The 17541-nt window shown below is 38.2% G+C and overlaps 1 protein-coding gene across 1 annotated transcript in view; it reads right to left on the bottom strand.

Annotated features, from left to right (window-relative positions):
- Positions 1-17541, bottom strand: part of LOC119783684 (collagen alpha-1(XI) chain-like) — a 74029-nt gene that overhangs the window by 7436 nt on the left and 49052 nt on the right. The window contains exons 28-55 of the mRNA XM_038285313.1: positions 17336-17380; positions 16513-16674; positions 16382-16435; positions 16249-16302; positions 16113-16157; positions 15801-15854; positions 15657-15701; positions 14384-14437; positions 13135-13188; positions 12843-12896; positions 8470-8577; positions 8265-8354; positions 8095-8148; positions 7812-7919; positions 7476-7583; positions 5829-5882; positions 5697-5750; positions 4302-4409; positions 4163-4216; positions 4025-4078; positions 3891-3944; positions 3757-3810; positions 3502-3609; positions 1175-1228; positions 496-549; positions 339-392; positions 198-251; positions 13-120 (exon numbers count right to left, since the gene is read on the bottom strand). Coding sequence (XP_038141241.1) covers positions 13-120; positions 198-251; positions 339-392; positions 496-549; positions 1175-1228; positions 3502-3609; positions 3757-3810; positions 3891-3944; positions 4025-4078; positions 4163-4216; positions 4302-4409; positions 5697-5750; positions 5829-5882; positions 7476-7583; positions 7812-7919; positions 8095-8148; positions 8265-8354; positions 8470-8577; positions 12843-12896; positions 13135-13188; positions 14384-14437; positions 15657-15701; positions 15801-15854; positions 16113-16157; positions 16249-16302; positions 16382-16435; positions 16513-16674; positions 17336-17380 — 1953 coding nt within the window. The remainder of the gene's footprint in view (positions 1-12; positions 121-197; positions 252-338; positions 393-495; positions 550-1174; positions 1229-3501; positions 3610-3756; positions 3811-3890; positions 3945-4024; positions 4079-4162; positions 4217-4301; positions 4410-5696; positions 5751-5828; positions 5883-7475; positions 7584-7811; positions 7920-8094; positions 8149-8264; positions 8355-8469; positions 8578-12842; positions 12897-13134; positions 13189-14383; positions 14438-15656; positions 15702-15800; positions 15855-16112; positions 16158-16248; positions 16303-16381; positions 16436-16512; positions 16675-17335; positions 17381-17541) is intronic.

Consider the following 17541-nt stretch of genomic DNA (forward strand, 5'->3'; position numbering starts at 1 on the left):
ACAAAGACTTACTGCAGGGCCAGGGATTCCTCTCAGGCCCTGTGGCCCAGGATTTCCTGGATGCCCCTGAGAACCTCTGGGTCCCGTCTTCCCAATGGGACCTTCCAGTCCACGGGTGCCCTAAAATGACAAACACAAGGGAGACTCTCAGACACCGTGTTAAGGTGTTCTTATAAGAGATGATTTCAAATGTTTACCTTTGATCCCTTCAAGCCTGCTTTGCCTTCCTTCCCAGGTTTCCCCAAGTGTCCCTACACATTTTCAGTGGTACAGTTAAATGATGAAACTAACAAAACAATATAGAAAAGAGCAATCAGGCTACAAAAAGAGGCACAAACCCTCCGTCCAGGAGGACCAGGTGGTCCAGGTTCCCCTGTTGGACCTGGAGGACCCTGGAAAAAGAATCACGTCCCATTGTGTGATAAAATCTTCTATGAAAGCCAAATGGAAAGCCTCTAAGGATGTGACATTTCATATTCACAAGGAGAGACTTACAGATTTCCCAGGTTCTCCATTGTCTCCTTTAGATCCAGGGAGGCCATCAACACCCTAATGAAGAGAAAAACAGCAGGATATAAAATGACAAGGAACAAAGAGTTTTCAAGGAAATGCATTTTGTATCACATACAAACAGTAAACAAGCAGATTAAACAAAACAAAGAAAAAAAAAATACGCACATTTAACAGTTGGGTTGCCATTGAGTTTGTCTTTTTATTTTACTGTTGTTTTTGAAATGGAAAAATCCATTCTGCCAAAAATGGTCATTATATGTAATATTTTATATCATTGTCAGCACATATAACTAGGAATTAAAACAGTTGTTTTATATCAAAGATTTATAGTTCATCCTTAATTACAATATTTAGTAAAAAAAAAAAAAAAATCCTGAAAAATAAATTAGGATTTTTTACTAAAATGTAAAATATTCCCAAACATGCCTCTCAGAAATGCATAATACAGCATGTTTGTTATATGAATGTGATAAATGTAGTGATTAGTCTTCTGTCTGTTGCACCTCTTTTGAAGTATTTAAAAAAAATTGATTTAGGTTTTGCAAAATTTTTCAGAATGATATGAATACCATTAACGTTTGAACAATAAGCACTTTCCAGTCATACAGGAAGATGGACACAATTTAAAATGGGATTTCTTTTTTTTACAGCAAAAACTCACATTTGGTCCAGCTTCTCCCTGTTGTCCGAGGTCACCAGTCAGACCAATAGGACCCTGAGGAAAGAAAAATCTTTCAAAATACTATACAAGACAGTTGTTAATATAAAAACTTGCTCTGCTTATTCTACAGTGTTAATATTGCAGTTGCCAAGTCGAGATAATCCCAAAATTTCTACAAACTATGACACTTTTTGAATAGAAAGTAGAAATTTCTCAAAAGAAATTTAAATTCAAATAGAGTATCAATTTTGAAAATAAAGAAATATCTGTATTTATGTACATTGTTTTTAAATTAGCGTGTAAAAATATTCATAGAACTTATTTATTTTTAAACAAACCTTTCCTATACTTGCTTACCAGGTGTTTCTACTCATGTTTTGAATAATTATCTTCAGTGATGAGCTCCAAGTTTTAATGGTTGTAGGGTCCCATTTCCTAAGATTATTTTTGAATTCCCTTTCAAAATTCTGCCTGGTTCTCAACAACATTAATACTACTTCCCAACAAAAGGAAAAAAAAAAACATTGGTTATATCACAGAATCTCTTTAAATCTATATTTGCAAAGGATAATGACAAATTGGTTTAACCAGGAGTGTAAAGATCCAGTCCATTAGGAGTTATCAATAAAACAAATCTATTTGTTTCTTATCCTGGATCCAGCGCTGCAATTGGACCAAGTGAGCTTATGTACGCCAATGTATGTAATAGAAACATCATACATACAGTGTCACTTAACAGGTTTATGCCTTAAACTCAGAAGGAATAAATGTTAAAACACCAAAGCATTGCATTATTGACTTACAATATATATATTTTTTTTCATGTTTTAAATGTCACATTGACATGCCTCCATCATTTTTTTGGTTTAGCTTAGTTCTCTTCTTGACAATCTCTAAGGTTAGCGTAGCAGTTGCTTCTGGCCTTTATAAAAGACGAGATTTAAACTCAGAGGTGGTGGAGGTTTCCCAGTTCCCACTGCTTGATTATGTCTGTTTTATTTATTTTTTTATTAAAGACTTTTTTCTTTTTTTTTCTTTTTTTTTTTGGTGTCCTCTCGTTTATCTTGCGTATTTTTACTGATTCTAAATGTTTTTCATTTATCTAAAATAAAGCCGAAATATATCGATAAGGTCCAATGCCATTTGAGTGCGGGTAGACACTCTAAATGAATGACCTTAAGTTGATCAGAAATACAAGGAAAAGTCCCAATGCACCCAGATTATGTTGGACTGATTGAGTTAAAGCATTTCATTTATTTTTATTTGATGTTTTGAATTGCGTCGGGAAAACCAAGTAGTCATTGCTGTCCTCTGCTGGAGGGTTGATTGTAGACAGTCTTGTGATGTGCGTGTTAAATGGCAAATATGCATTGTGATTAGGTGTGAGTGTACTTTATGTTTATCAACAGAGGACCAGGGATCTGGACTGGTCTGTAGTATGTATCACCTCTTGCTGAGAGTGGCTGAGAGGATCTCCTAATACAACCCAGTTATGGTGTTTAAACCTCATTCCTCTGGGCTATGAATTCTATTTGCTTATAGATCAGATTTGTTCCCTCAGGTGTAAAATTGGGACTTTCTTCAATGAAATAAATAAAAACAATTAAACTTTATTGATCTCACAGAGAAATGTACCTCTGCCTTTAACCCATCCCCTCGGGGAGCAGTAGGCTATACCGCCGTCGGGCGCCCGTGGAGCAGTGTAGGGTTAAGGCTCTTTGCCCAAAGACCCAGAGTGGCAGTCTGTGGGAGTGGGACTCCAACACAAGGGGCGGGCACAAGATCTATATTTTGGCATTTCTTATAGAAACAACTTTGGTATTTTTCTTAATATTTTCGGGCAAGTTGGCATGTCTTGTTTTTACATTACATGTTTTTTGAATGTTACAAAGGTAATAATGCCTTGTCCTGGATTCCCATAACAGTATTTTTTTGAAATTTTGATTTTCAAAGTATTTCACTGAGTGCCCTATAAAGGGTTAATAATTAACCCTTTATAGGGTTAATTAGTCCCTGGATGTCTTCATCCTCTTACTGGATGCCGTCATCCAGTAAGAGGGGATAAACATTTTTAACAGCAGTGTTTAGTGCATCAAAAGAATTATTCAGTTTATTAAAAAACAAATTACATAGGGCTCATAAATTTATTTATGTCAACTGTATTATTATAAAGAGCTACATTTAAATCCAGTGATTTGCTGAATATTCTTTGTTTGTTTCTTAATTTATATATAATAATTATATATTTACAACTAATGTTGCTGTGTATCTTACAATATGTTTCTTTTTTATACCAACATAGAACACATGGTGGGGGTGTCTCTTACAGCATTGCCCTTTGCTCCATCCTCTCCTGGAATGCCCCTGGCCCCTGGAGGACCAGCTGCTCCTGGAAGGCCTGTATCTCCTTTTTCCCCTTGATCTCCTTTGTCACCCTTTATGATATTTATGAAGAGTGAGAAGGTGTAAAGTGTGGGAGAGGACAAAGAGAAGAGTGTTCACTAAAGGGATATAATCTAAATGTAAAACAAAAACGTTTTTAAGCCAAAGGTGTATTGACCAAAAGCAATAAACAAACTCACAAGCCTTCCTGGAATACCAACTGGTCCAGGGTCACCTGATTCACCATCCTCGCCCTAAGAGGAAAGAGTGTATGAACAGTATGACAATACCAGGATGATATTCATGTGAAAACAGGAGTTGTTCCAATATTTACCTTTTCCCCAACAACACCAGGCTGTCCGATCATCCCAGGTCTACCAGTTTGTCCCTGTGCCACATAGATTATGGTTATAATCCTATAATTAAGTTCCATAAGGACTGAAGATTCAAAATAACACAAGTAATTACCAAACCCCCAATAGGTCCTTGTGCACCATTAGGGCCTTGTAGTCCAGGTGGACCCTGAAGCACATTTTTTCCAGTTATTCATAAATAAATAAAAACAAGTTGAAATTAGAAACAGATACAATAAAAGAAAAGGCTCACCATCAGACCAACATGTCCACTCTCTCCCTTTTCTCCGGGTAAGCCAGGCATGCCCTTGGATGATACAAAAAATGATTAATAAAAAAAACAAAAAAAACAAATGGAGCCCTTGAGGATGCCTGAAAATTACAGATCTAACCTGTAATCCCCTCGGCCCTCTGGTACCCTTAAACCCACGTGATCCCTCATCTCCTTTGGGACCGTACATGCCCTGCTGGCCTCGGGGACCCGGCAGTCCATCCACACCCTGTCACACACACAAAACTTGTTATGAACACATTTATGCTGAGCAATACGCAGCATACATTCCAGGGACTCTGGGAGTCTCTGCTGACACCGCTGCTTCAGTGATCCAGTGCTTGATAAGCCGAAGACGACAGTTACAGGTGACATTTAAAGTGGCATTAGGGACAATGCGTTAATAAATAGGGAAGTGAACAACTTCTAATTTATACTGAGGACTGCATTTGCAATAGTGCTTTACTTTCCACTAATTATATGTGAGGAATAATACAATTTTTATCATGTAGTAACATCACTTAACAAATTGCTTCATGCTGTGAAATATGTTACAAAAAAATGCATTCGCTCTATTAACCATGACTTACAGGATAGGAGAGTACGTAAAATGTATTTGTATATTACATTCCAGCGGCAAGGCAATCCAAAGAGCTTTAGTCTAGGGCTGCAACTAACGATTATTTGGCTAATCAATTAATCTGTCGATAATATTTCCAAAAACCGTTTAAAAATCGGATAGCGAAAGGTTGCTTAAAGAAGATTTTTTACGAAATAAACCAGGTGAAACAAAAGTGTTTCCACTTGAGCAGTTCTGGATAGAGCATGTTGATAGACAAACACTATTTTTTAAATCTTAAATGCAAAATATATATTTTTTTTTTTACAGTTTTGATATAGTTGCTCTCTCAACTTAAGGCATTTTCTAGAGTCTCTACACTCCAGTTAACGATTAATTGATTACTGAATTATTTCCCTATTATTTCAATAATGGATTAATCACTATACTTCCAATAAATTGTTTCAGTCCTACTTTATACCTACCATTAAAAAAATCAGAACAAATGTGCAATAAAATCATTTAAAACCATCAATCAAGTACACAGCAAATCAATAAAACATCACTATCATCATACAAAATCACAAGAAAAAAATGTCAACCAGATACACATGATAATAATAAGGAGATTGCCAATTTATAATAAGATATTCCTTTTAGAGCAACTTTTCAACTGGATTTTTTTTTTTTTTGCAGACTACTAAAAAACATCTAAACCAGTGGATGTTTAGCCTTGATTTAAATGAATTTAGTTTCTTGGCTCTTTTTGGGAGTTTGTTCCAGATTAGAGGTGCATAAATAACTGAAAGCTGCTTCTCCGTGATTGGTCCTGGGCGTACAAAGTAGACTAGCACCAGAAGACCTGAGTGCTCTGAAAGGTTGATATGATGATAGATAGTCTTTAATGTACTGGGCTGCTAAACTATTGTAAAGAAAAGAGGAGAGGTGACGACTCACTGGAAGTCCTGGCTGACCAACAGGCCCCTGAATGCCAGTAGAACCTGGGGGGCCCTGTTAAAGAAGCAGACATATTTTGATCAGCTGACAATAACAGTTTACACTGAAGTATGTCTTTATCTAGATACTCACTGATTCCCCTTTGTCTCCTTTGCTGCCTTTCTGTCCAGGTCCTCCCTGCTCGCCCTGTTGACACAAACACACATCATATTGCTGAATGGTGACCAAACTAGACAGTAGACTTAGAACGATTTATTTTGTCATTTTGTATACACAAGTGTAAACAAAAATAAATTTCGTTTAGAACAGCTCTCTAGATCATTTCATTTCCTAAAGTGCAGCCTTGATAAGGTAAGCAGCAGTTGTTGTTGTTGTTGAGCTGCTACTACTGCCTGCAGCTCCTGAAGCACTCGCTTCTCAGGGGTGGAAGAAGATGATGCTGTGAGGGTGGTAGCCCCCTGGGTTGAAGAGGCTGCCGTGGTTGAAGCAGCAGTGGAGCCATTGGCAGGTTTAGCAGCGACGGATGATGCTGGAGAAGGTGTGGAAGCTGGAGGGGGCAGGGAGGAGCCAGCTGGGGATGTTTCAGCATTTTGCAGGGAAACATCTAGAGTGCTCTCCTCATTTTCACCTGCAGAGGGCTAGGCTTCCCCTTAGATACCGAAGATTGCCTGGGAACAGTTTCAGAGGAGTTTACATTCACGCAGAGCTCTTTTTTTTTTTATTGGTGCGGTACAGCATCATCCCCTTGTGGGAATCTCTCTTTAGCTTCGCAGTTAGCCCCCTTCTGCAGCCTCGCTTTCTCCGTCTCACGCATCGCCTCCTCTGTCCCTTATTTTCCGCTGTTGTGTTGCTGTTATCCGTCCATAGCACTCTGCAGCTTTTAAATGGTCAAAAATGTCAGCATTTAAAACATTTTCTGACCGTAGCTCCAGCAGACGTTGGCAATCATTGATGCGGGTTTGATGTCTAGTTTGTGTTGTTTTAAGTGGCACATTTTGTGAAATTTGTCGAGAGGAGCTGCTCTTGGCCGCTGACTTGGAGTGCCGCCATGGTAACAGTAGACACAAACCAAGTAGATGTTCAGAGTCAGACCAAATTAAGACGGTTACAAACTCAAAAGTGCAATCTTACCAAGGAGTAGCATTTTCAGCAACAAGATCAATTTGCAGGATGGAAATGGTTACTGTCGGAGGAAGACTTAAATTTACAAATTAACCTGAGTAATATCAAAGTATCTGAATACGATCAGACAATGTTTGAGTGGTAAGAATTGAATGAAAAGAAAGCTATATTTCACACCATGTTGACTGATCAATCTGCTAATACCAATTTTCAGCAGTTGCTTCAGCAGAAAGCCTGAATTAATTTAAGTTTTTTGTTCTATTTATATTTATCGGAGGGTTGAAGCTAAAAGTGGTGTACAGCTGAAACTGACTGACTACTGCTGTTTACAGGAGACAATGCTGACCATAAATGCCATGCTAATTGCTAACATGCAAAGCTAAACAAAAATAAACAGCTTTAATGTCAGTTGTGTAATTCCTTTCACCTCATTTTAAAGTAGAAGTGAAAGCTTGTTTCACAGAGGAGGTTTCTTTTTATTTCTCCTTTACTGTCGGAAGATTAAATACAAATCAATTTTGAGCACCTCTAATAGTAACTCTGAGACTAATTACAGGAAGACATGAGATATTTAGAAAAAAAAACACCTAATTGGATATTGAAATGAAAAAACTTAACTGGTCTTTTTCCAGCTGTAACCCATTATTCATGCTTTACCTTATCCCCATCATCGCCTGAAGGTCCTGCCGGCCCTGTAGCTCCTGGCATTCCTACTGGACCCTGATCCCCATCCTGACCTGCTGGTCCAATTGGGCCCTTCTCTCCCTGAGACAAATAATGTGCAAATTTTTAAAATGATCAATAAGAATACAAGCGACGCAGACAGAAGCAAGGAGCAATGTGTTTTCCATGAATGAATATGTGCAAGCATTAGTTTTTTTACATTTGAAAATTATTTCAAGTTGGTATCTAAAATCAAATTCAACGTCACCAGAAAAAATGTTATCTTAAAAAAAACAACTGCAGCATTAGAGAAATCGTGCTAATAATTACAGGCTCCCCCTTCTCTCCCATTGGTCCTGGTCCTCCAATGGCTCCGGCACGGCCGGGCTGTCCAATTGCACCAGCTGGTCCTGGAGGGCCCCTTTCTCCTGATGGCCCCTGCAGCCAACATTATAGCCCTTAAAAAAGTCTATGTGTACACACATACTGAGGGAAAATGGTCTATACTGAGGGAAAATGGTCTATCTATCTATTGGTGAACAGGAATAGAAATCCTGATGGCAGAGTTAAAGTTAATGCAACTGTAACTAAGAACTGCAGTGCCCAAACTCACCACAGATCCGGCGGATCCACCAGGTCCTGTTGCTCCTTTCAGACCAGGGGGTCCCTGCAAATGCAAACCAAGCATTTTATCTAACAAAAAATGGCCATTTACAGAAAGATGTTCACTAAAATATGAACACGGATATACTGTCTGTTAGTGGTTATATATGTATGTCATACCATTACTCCAGGGACTCCTCTGCTCCCTCTGAACCCTTTCAGTCCTGTTGGACCACTTTTTCCAGATGTCCCAGGTAAACCAGGATCCCCCTAATACAAAGAGAAGTAGGGGTATAGATATATTACCAGCAGTGTAAAAGGAATAATTGAAACAAAAATATTTAGTTTGTTAGACGATAATATTTGTATTGAAACTGCAACTCACCTTTCCACCCTCTTTCCCAGCAGCTCCAGGTAAACCGTGCTCTCCAGGCACACCTGGTGCACCCGGGTGACCTCGGTCTCCTGTTGGGCCAGGCTCCCCTGATTTACCCTGAAATCCAAAATTATTTATTATTTCAGTGGTTCTCAATGAAATGCACCTTGTAACCTGCGTGTATCTGGTACTGCTCATGCGTTGTCAGCACACAAAAAATCCTAAGCAGCACATAAAATAAAATTTGAACCAGTAATAACTGCAATAATAACTGAAAAAAAAAAAAAAAAAAATATATATATATATATATATATATATATATATATATATATATATATATATATATATATATATATATATATATATATATATATATATATATATATATATATATTATAATTACTTTTTTTATTACATTATAATTATTACAATTTATTTCTCTTTTTTGCTCTTTGGCATCATGTTTTACTGAGCGCTATCAGCAATCACCTCAGCCTGCTGGCCGCTGGATGTGCCTCCATCTGGTGCAGAATCAACTCTTCAATTCCAGTTAAAAATATCACCATCAAATCAGTTTTATAATACCGTAACTATGAATACATTTAAGAGTTGCGTTTGGATGAAGATGTTTAATAAATAGCAGTGTCCTTTTTTGTTTATTTAGCTTTTAGTACATGATGAAGCAAAAGCATAAACATGGGTCAATGAGCATATTCTCACATACGGTGACTGCAGCACTTAGATGTTAGGAGCTAAAGGAGATGTCACAGCTTGTGGATATTTGTGCAACAGTTCAATCATACAGCTGATTTAGTTTAGTGAATAATACCTAAACTCATTCAGAAAGCTTTTATAGAGGCATATATGGACAGCCATTGGAGAAGCGAAAAGTACAAACGTGAAAAATAGAGAGGTTGAAGTCAGAATTGTTCATACTCTAGTGGGTAAGTTTTTTTCTTTATGCATACTAATTATGCAATGCTTATAGTGTGATATAATTTATAGTAGAAAAGAATAAAATATGCTATTAAAAGAGTTACAGGAATTGATACTGTATCACAAGCTTCAGCACACATTTCATTATACAAATTGTGAATGTTTTAATGTGAACATAACGTTATGTCTGAAAGTTGTAACATCTAATTTCTTCTAGAGCAGGACCATCATCCCGACCAAAGCCGGACTCTTACATACAACATACTACACATCTCAAGAAGTTATTATTTTTTTCTGTTTGGGCCAAAGTACTTTAATTAAAAGTAAACTAATGGAAACTGCTGCTGTAATCTCTTATTCTTTAATAAACAATGTAATTTATAATAATTCAGGGTTTATAAAAGTTGAATATTGGTGTCAGCCCTCAGTGATGTTGTTTACAGTGGTCCTCAGTGTACTCAGAGGGCTTGGGTATTTGTCCAGAGACATTAAAATGAAGAGGGAAAATTGCTCATAGGATAATTTGATTAAACTGAAGTTCGACCTCTTCTTTTCCAATTGGATTTTTTGTACCAAAAATGACTGTTTGGAAATTAATTGTATTTATATAACCAGAGTGAAATCATTTTTTTTGCACTGAAGGTACATTCCATATGACTCGGTATTAGTTTAACCTTTATGACTTATAAATTGATCTGGGATTGTTTTATTACTCTACCAGGTATAAAATAATAAAATAGAAAATCCCTTTATTGTCCCACAATGGGGAAATTATGGTGTTTACAGCAACAAAAAGATTATAGACAAAAAATGGTCACTCAAATGTGGACTTTAGAAAATAATAACGTAATAGTGAAGAGGTAGGTTATGTGTACAGGATAACTTGAAAGGCTATGAACAGATTTTAATGAAACATTTCATCAGAGGTGTCCCTCGTGTGAAGGAACATCCATTACATTTTGATGATGATACAGATCATAATCTGGATACAGAAATATTTTTTAAAGATTCTCACACATTGACCAATTGGGCTATTTGACAGAACAAGCAGGTCCCCACTTAACCAGAGGGTGGCAGCAGTGACTATTGACAGCCTCAGCATAATGCTGCGTTCACACCGGGGGCAGCAAAAGCAGCAAAATCGCGTCTGCTGCTTCATTTTTGCTGCTTGTACCAGTTAGTTCTGACGCGCGGCTGAAGCAGCTTTGCTGCTCTGCCTGCGCGGTCCAAAAGTGGCACTGACGCGCGTTGGGCGGAGCTTCACTATCCTTTCTCTGCCTTGCAGCTATATTTGCTGTGATCAGTGGGAATAAAGTAGTTTTAATATGTTTTTAAGTGAGAAAATACACCTGAAAACTTCATCAGTGCAGTCAGTTCATCCAGATTACGATCCTGCCTCCCAATATTATTTCTGTCGGAGCCGCTCAGACCCCCACATACCGGCGGTGCGCCGACAGAAGGAATCCATTCATCAGCAGCCTCTGGCGGGTCGCCTCCTCGCGGTTTACCGCGGCGGCTGGTAGGTGTTTTTCATCTAAATAATCCGATCTGCAGGCACCACAATAATAAAAGCGAACATATTCTGCCGGCAGATGTATATATTTTAAGTTAATTATGCGTTAATAAACTGTTTAAGAGGAGTAATCAGAGCGGTCTGTGTCATCAGCGCTGTGTCTCTCTCCCAGCCAGCTCCCAGATCAGCTTCTCTGATTGGTTGACGCGGCGCGTCGAGCAGCAAAAATTCAATTTTTCCATCTCGAGCAGCAACGCGTTTGCGGCGCGTCACGCGCGTCAGATGCCAAAACGCGTCCGACGCGCTGCTTCAGCTGCTCAGACGCGTTGCGCTTGCTGCTCGAAACGCGCCGCAGGACCTTTTGCTGCGCCTTGACGCGCGTCAACCATTGACTTTGCATGTAAACTCGCTGCTTCTGTCGCGCCAGCTGCCCCCGGTGTGAACGCAGCATTAGACTCAAAAAGTCTGGAGGTATTTTACTGAAAACAAAAATACAAGTAAAGGGAACATGGTTGTTTTTTTTTAGTATCAATTGAAAAGTTCTGAACAGATTTTATGGGTTAGGGTTTTTTTTTTTTAACCAGGTGTGCCTCTTGCCAAGAACAATTCATTAAAATTTGGTAATGATCCATATGATGTGTGAGTTTAAGCTATAGGTGTGCTCTCCAAGTGCTTTTCTAGTTATTTTTTTGTATAAAGGCTGAACTAAATAAACTCAATCCCATTGTTGGTCCTCTGGGGTCTCCTGTGCTCTGGAGGCATTTGGATGTCTGGGGCTCTGATATCCTCTATGCCTATTTCAGGCCCTGGTTGGGCTGATCTTTGGTTCCTGATGACCACTGTTGAGTATTTTTATGTAGAAACCTTACACGTAGAAATGCACTCACACTTTCATACATATTTGCCTCTGCAAATGACCAGTTATCTAGGGCATGGCAACCAAAAGACAAGGTTAAATCAAAAGCAAAAAAGCTTTTGTTTAGTTTTTCTGAAACAATTTGAAACCTATCCAGAAGTTGTTCATCAATACAGGCGACTCGCAATAGAAAAACCTGATATACAGATGAACTTTATATTCAGTGACAACTGCTACTAAACACAGCTTGTATTAAACAACACTGTGTACTTACAGCGATCTTATAAGTATATGCATAGGTGGTTTTTTGTGCCTGTGATACTTCTTCATTTTCACTCTCTTTGCAGATCTGAAAGCAGCCTCCTAGGGTGTCACCTTGTATTTTCTTTACCGTTCTTTCTCTCCTCTAATCCTATCTCCATTTTTTGCATTTAACCTTTTGTCCCACCTCTCATGCTCTCTTTTTTATCTATTTTCCTTTCATCTCCATCTGTGTGTCCATTGCACTTTAATTAATCCAAAAACATGTCTACTAACTTTTTTATATATATAATCATCATGCAGCATCATCCAAAAAAAAAAAAGCCATAATGCTCCACTTGGGAAAGTAAATCTGCTGGGCTTCTCCTGGTACTAAAAAAATAGTTTCTAGTTAAACCAAGAGCTACACTGCTAGACAAGGAAAAAAAGAATTTAATCGGATCCAAAACATTAATACAGAAACTTTTGATTTAAATTTAGTTCATGCAGTTTTTACATAAATATTACTAAAATGATATTAATTGAATCAGTCTGTGGTGAAAAGAAATGGACTGAAGTGTCTTAGATTTAAATTCAGAGTAAAACAACACAAGCAAAATTTGGGCAAACTGACTGTAAAATGTGTTAAATCTAGCTGAAATGCAGTCAGTTTAAACGAGTAAAATTAAATAACAGCGTAGGTGATGAGAATGAAATTAGTTAAAAGGAGTTAGATTCAACTGATTCGGACTAAATTTAATTTCATTGAAAGAAATTAAATGGAAGCACATCAATGGATGATACTTTAAATGTCATTATTCAATCAGAAGCACCTACTTGAGGTCCAACCACACCAGAAGGTCCTGGAGGTCCTGTTTTTCCTTGAAAGCCCTGGGAAAAAAAGGTGGATATTTAATGCTGGTAAGATGACAGACATCCTTTTAGACTAGCTCATTAATGCTCATTAAAGCACTTGTCAGGGTTACTGTTTAAAGTGTGACCTATGTAGATAGAAAAAGTGATTTGGTTAAGGATTTGTCCTTATTAGGGACACTCCTTAAGTGTTGTTGAGTTAATGTGTACGTTAAGAAGCATTTTATAAATGCATATTTTTCCTATTGTTACTCACTGGCTCTCCTCTTTGACCCGGATGACCTGGAAGTCCATCCTTCCCAGCTGGACCCTGTGAACACAAACCCAAATAGGAAGAGACAAAATGGCATTAAAACCAAACAGCTGCTGGACACACCAATAAAATACAAAAGTGAAAAAAACAACTGCTGACTAAATGAATACTGTAGGTGACTTTTATGTTGAGCATTATAATGCTGGGAGGATTATATTAACCAGGAACCACTATGTGAATCATTTATAGAGTTAAAAAGGAAGTAACTTTTACAAAAAAACACATAAAAATCTAGTAGATTTATTCAAATCTTCATCTGAATTGTTATTTCTGATATGATTCCTAGTTCTAGGTTAAAAGAAGGTTTGATTAGAATAACATGTTTATAGATCTGGTTAGAACTTGAAGGTCAGTTAGCAAAGTAAAAAATTGTTAAAATATTGTGTGGTATGGATGAAAATAAACATAATTTTAACACTGGTTTTTGTGTCAGATCTGAAACTGACTAATCTACTAAAAGCCAACAAAATCAAAATTCTGTCAAATAAAATCAGAATTGAAGATTTAACTTTGTAATTTTCATCCATCCATCCATCCATCTTCCTCCGCTTATCCGGGGTCAGGTCGTGGGGGCAGCAGCTTAAGAAGGGAGGCCCAGACTTCCCTCTCCCCAGCCACTCCTTCTAGCCCCTCAGGAGGAACCCCAAGGCGTTCCCAGGCCAGCCGAGAAACATAGTCTCTCCAGCGTGTCCTGGGTCTTGCCCGGGGCCTCCTCCCGGTGGGACGTGCCCGGAACACCTCACCAGGGAGGCGTCTAGGAGGCATCCTAACCAGATGCCCAAGCCACCTCAACTGGCTCCTCGACGTGGAGGAGCAGCAGCTCTACTCCGAGTCCCTCCCGGATGACCAAGCTTTTCACCCTATCTCTAAGGGAGAGCCCAGCCACCCTACGGAGGAAACCCATTTCGGCCGCTTGTATCCGAGATCTCGTTCTTTCGGTCATGACCTAGAGTTCATGATCATAGATGAGGGTAGGAACGTAGATCGACCGGTAAATCGAGAGCTTCGCTTTTTGACTCAGCTCTCTCTTCACCACGACGGACCGGTACAGCGCCCGCTTCACGGCAGACGCTGCGCCAATCCGCCTGTCGATCTCCCGCTCCCCTGTAATTTTATATTCTTTAAATCAGCTTGAAATTTGTGCATCTCTTTATCTTTTGTAAAACTGAAATAGTCTGTTTTAATCGCTTACGGTCGACCCTTTGGGTCCTGGCTCTCCGTTCATTCCTTGTGGCCCTTGAGGTCCCTATAAAAAAACACAGAAATAAGAAAAAGAGAAAAGGTTAATAAATCCAGTCATTTTTTTTATAAAACAGAGCAGTGTTTCAGTCCCAATGCAACTAAAAAGGGATTTTTATGGACACTGTTTGTGAAATATAAAGATTATATACTATATGTCTTTCGAAACTCTTTACTAATAAGAATATCAATAGTTTGACAGTAAATTGTTTTATTTTCTTCTAAGCCAGTGCTTTGTAGTAACACATCTAACCAAATTACAAATACCAGTACTTTGGATTTGCAAATGTACAGTTAGATTTTTGTCTGCAAAGTAGCTTAAGCCTACTCTGATTGAAAACAACAGACTGTCTATAATCATCGGTTATGGAATGGATTCTAATCTGATTCAGGTCTGGACTTTGACTGGACTATTCCACCACATATACTTCAAAATAAACTATTTGCTTTATTCTTGCTACTTTTATAAAAAAAAAAAAAAAAAAAAGGGCAATTGTTAGCTTTTCTGTGAAAGCTGTTTTCCAAACATGAATAACCTATTGTAAGCCAGTTATTTGTTTTCTGATCCTGAGACTATAACAGAAGAGCTGTTTTTATACTGAGATTAAATTACACACCCTTTGACTACAATTATGAAATAACTTCTAGGAATTTTTGGCTGCACTGGTTATAATTTAGGGAATGCCAGAGTTTAAGCGTTGAAATCACATACTTTTATGCGTTTTATTCAAAAAGAAGTTACACAACTAGCTACTATATTCTAGAGCTGAAACAATTAATCCTATTATTGGTGATTAATCAATTATTGAAGCTGGAGTAAAGAGGATCTGAAACATGCCTCTAGCTGACAGAAAAACCCACTTAGAGCAGCAATTATATCAAAATTGCAAAAAAATACATAAATATTTTGTATTTAATTTGTTTTAATTGTTTGTTAACATGCTCTACCCAGAACTCCTGAAGTGGAAAAGTTTTAGTTTCACTTGGTTTATTTCTGCAAAAAAATCTTCTTTAAAGATCCTTTTGCTATCAGACTATTAATCAAGTAATCAATCAGTTCGCAAAATAATCGGTAGTTGCAGCCCTACTATATTCCTTTTGCATCTAAATAATTTTCTCTATTGGTATATCACTTAAAATCCAAATAAAACACTGTGAAGCTAGTTTTTTGTGAATAAACAAACAAACAAAAAAAATAAAAAAATTTTTAAGGCCCTATATTTTACCATCTCTCCAGGAGATCCCGGTGGGCCGTCATGTCCTGAGGCACCCTGAGATACAAGAGGGAAGAACAACATGCAGGCGGTGACAGATAGCAGTGCAGACACACAGGAACATGTTATTGCTGGCTGAGTCCAGAGTCAGCGAACCTTTTCTCCAGGTTTCCCTGTTGGACCTTTCACCCCTCTGGCTCCTCGGGCACCCTTTGAGCGATAAAACACACAAGAAAAAACACTTTGACATAAAATGAGCAGTGCAGTTTTAAATCTGTACTGATACACAAAAAAGCCTCAACAGTCTTCAAGAATAATCCCAATCTGTTTAACTGGGATGTTCTATGAAGTTCTGGTATTTTCAGTTAATGTAAACAAATCAGCAGCTGTAACTGACTTCTAAGAATAAATCTTTTTACCCATTGTATCATAATGATCAGATTTGCAGTTTTCACTTTTCACACTTACATTTGGACCTCTCTGACCTGCACCTCCTGCTTGACCTGCGGGACCCTGGTAAATGTGTAAGAAGCAGTGAATTGTTAAATAAAGTAAAGAATTCCCAGCATTTAAAATAATTATATGTTCTAAATGCTCCACTTACTTTCTTCCCTTTCTCTCCAAGAGCTCCTTGAGCACCAGGAAACCCCTCAGAGCCCTGAAAAGAAAGAAAACATCTAAATGCCATCTGACACATCTCTATCATCAAGTTATGCCTTATTCTTAGTTGATTTTACCTTGGGTCCCTGTCGTCCTGGATATCCAGGTAAACCAGGAACCCCTAGTTTCCCCTAAAATTCAACACTGGTTAAATGACTTCAAATATCTACTGTTTTCCTATTTCTATCATCCTTTATACATTATTTACCTTCTCTCCTGGAATACCAGCCGGACCAGCTTCTCCCTGAGGACCCACCTGACCTTTAGGACCTTCAGGTCCATCTTCACCCCGAGACCCTGTTGGTCCATTGTCTCCAATGTCCCCCTTTGCCCCCATTTCCCCCTTTGCTCCTGGAAAACCATCTTCTCCCTGTGAGAAAAGTCAGAGGAAAACAGCAAAACTGAAAAGAATGCATCCATACAAGAGGTCATCAATAGTTTGAAATGTTGATTTCATAATTAATGACATGTTTTGCTACATGCTGTCATTTGACTGCTGGTTGTCTGAATGGTGTCCTCAAAATGATGTTAGCTGGATGGTTTTGGGGGATTTTGAAAAAGTGCATCCATCCTACTTTGGATAGCACAGCTCTTCTTATTTCAGGAATCTGGACAAATTTGTCAGACCTCCATAACTCTGACAGGGGAGGCAGAGATTAAACACCTCTATGCAACTTGTACTGCTACCCACCCATCACCCCACTTAGACGGTGCCTTGTGGCCAAAATCAAATACATTAGTATATAATCCGGAGGAGTAAATCATGATTTTTCCTCTCCACTGTTGATGCATGCATACCCAATATGAGGGATTGCTGCAGAGTCAACAAAATAATACTCATCCATGAGGAGCGAATCCCGCAAAGTCAACGACTTGATGCGAGCTGCTGTGTTTTCTTAGATCAAAAACTTTGGATGTATGATTTGATTAAATCATCTTTGCAAATTCCCTTAAGAAAACATTTGTTATGAATTAGTGCTATATCAATGAACTGAATTGAAGTTCTGTGCTGCAGGTGTAAAGATGTTTACCTTCTCTCCTTTGCTTCCCTTTAATCCCCTGACTCCATCTGCTCCCTATTAAATGGGGAAAATGAAAAGGATTTAGAAAACATAGAATAACATCAGTGGCTGGTTTGCACAGGATCATCTGGGGAGAAAAAATACAAAACTTAAATGTGCTGAATACTATCACACGTTTGGCTTAGATCTTTATTTGCAAAACCCTGAATGTTTTT

Source organism: Cyprinodon tularosa, unplaced genomic scaffold (assembly GCF_016077235.1).
Source record: "Cyprinodon tularosa strain WSP-4 unplaced genomic scaffold, ASM1607723v1 ctg21, whole genome shotgun sequence".
In the NCBI taxonomy this organism is placed as follows: domain Eukaryota; kingdom Metazoa; phylum Chordata; class Actinopteri; order Cyprinodontiformes; family Cyprinodontidae; genus Cyprinodon; species Cyprinodon tularosa.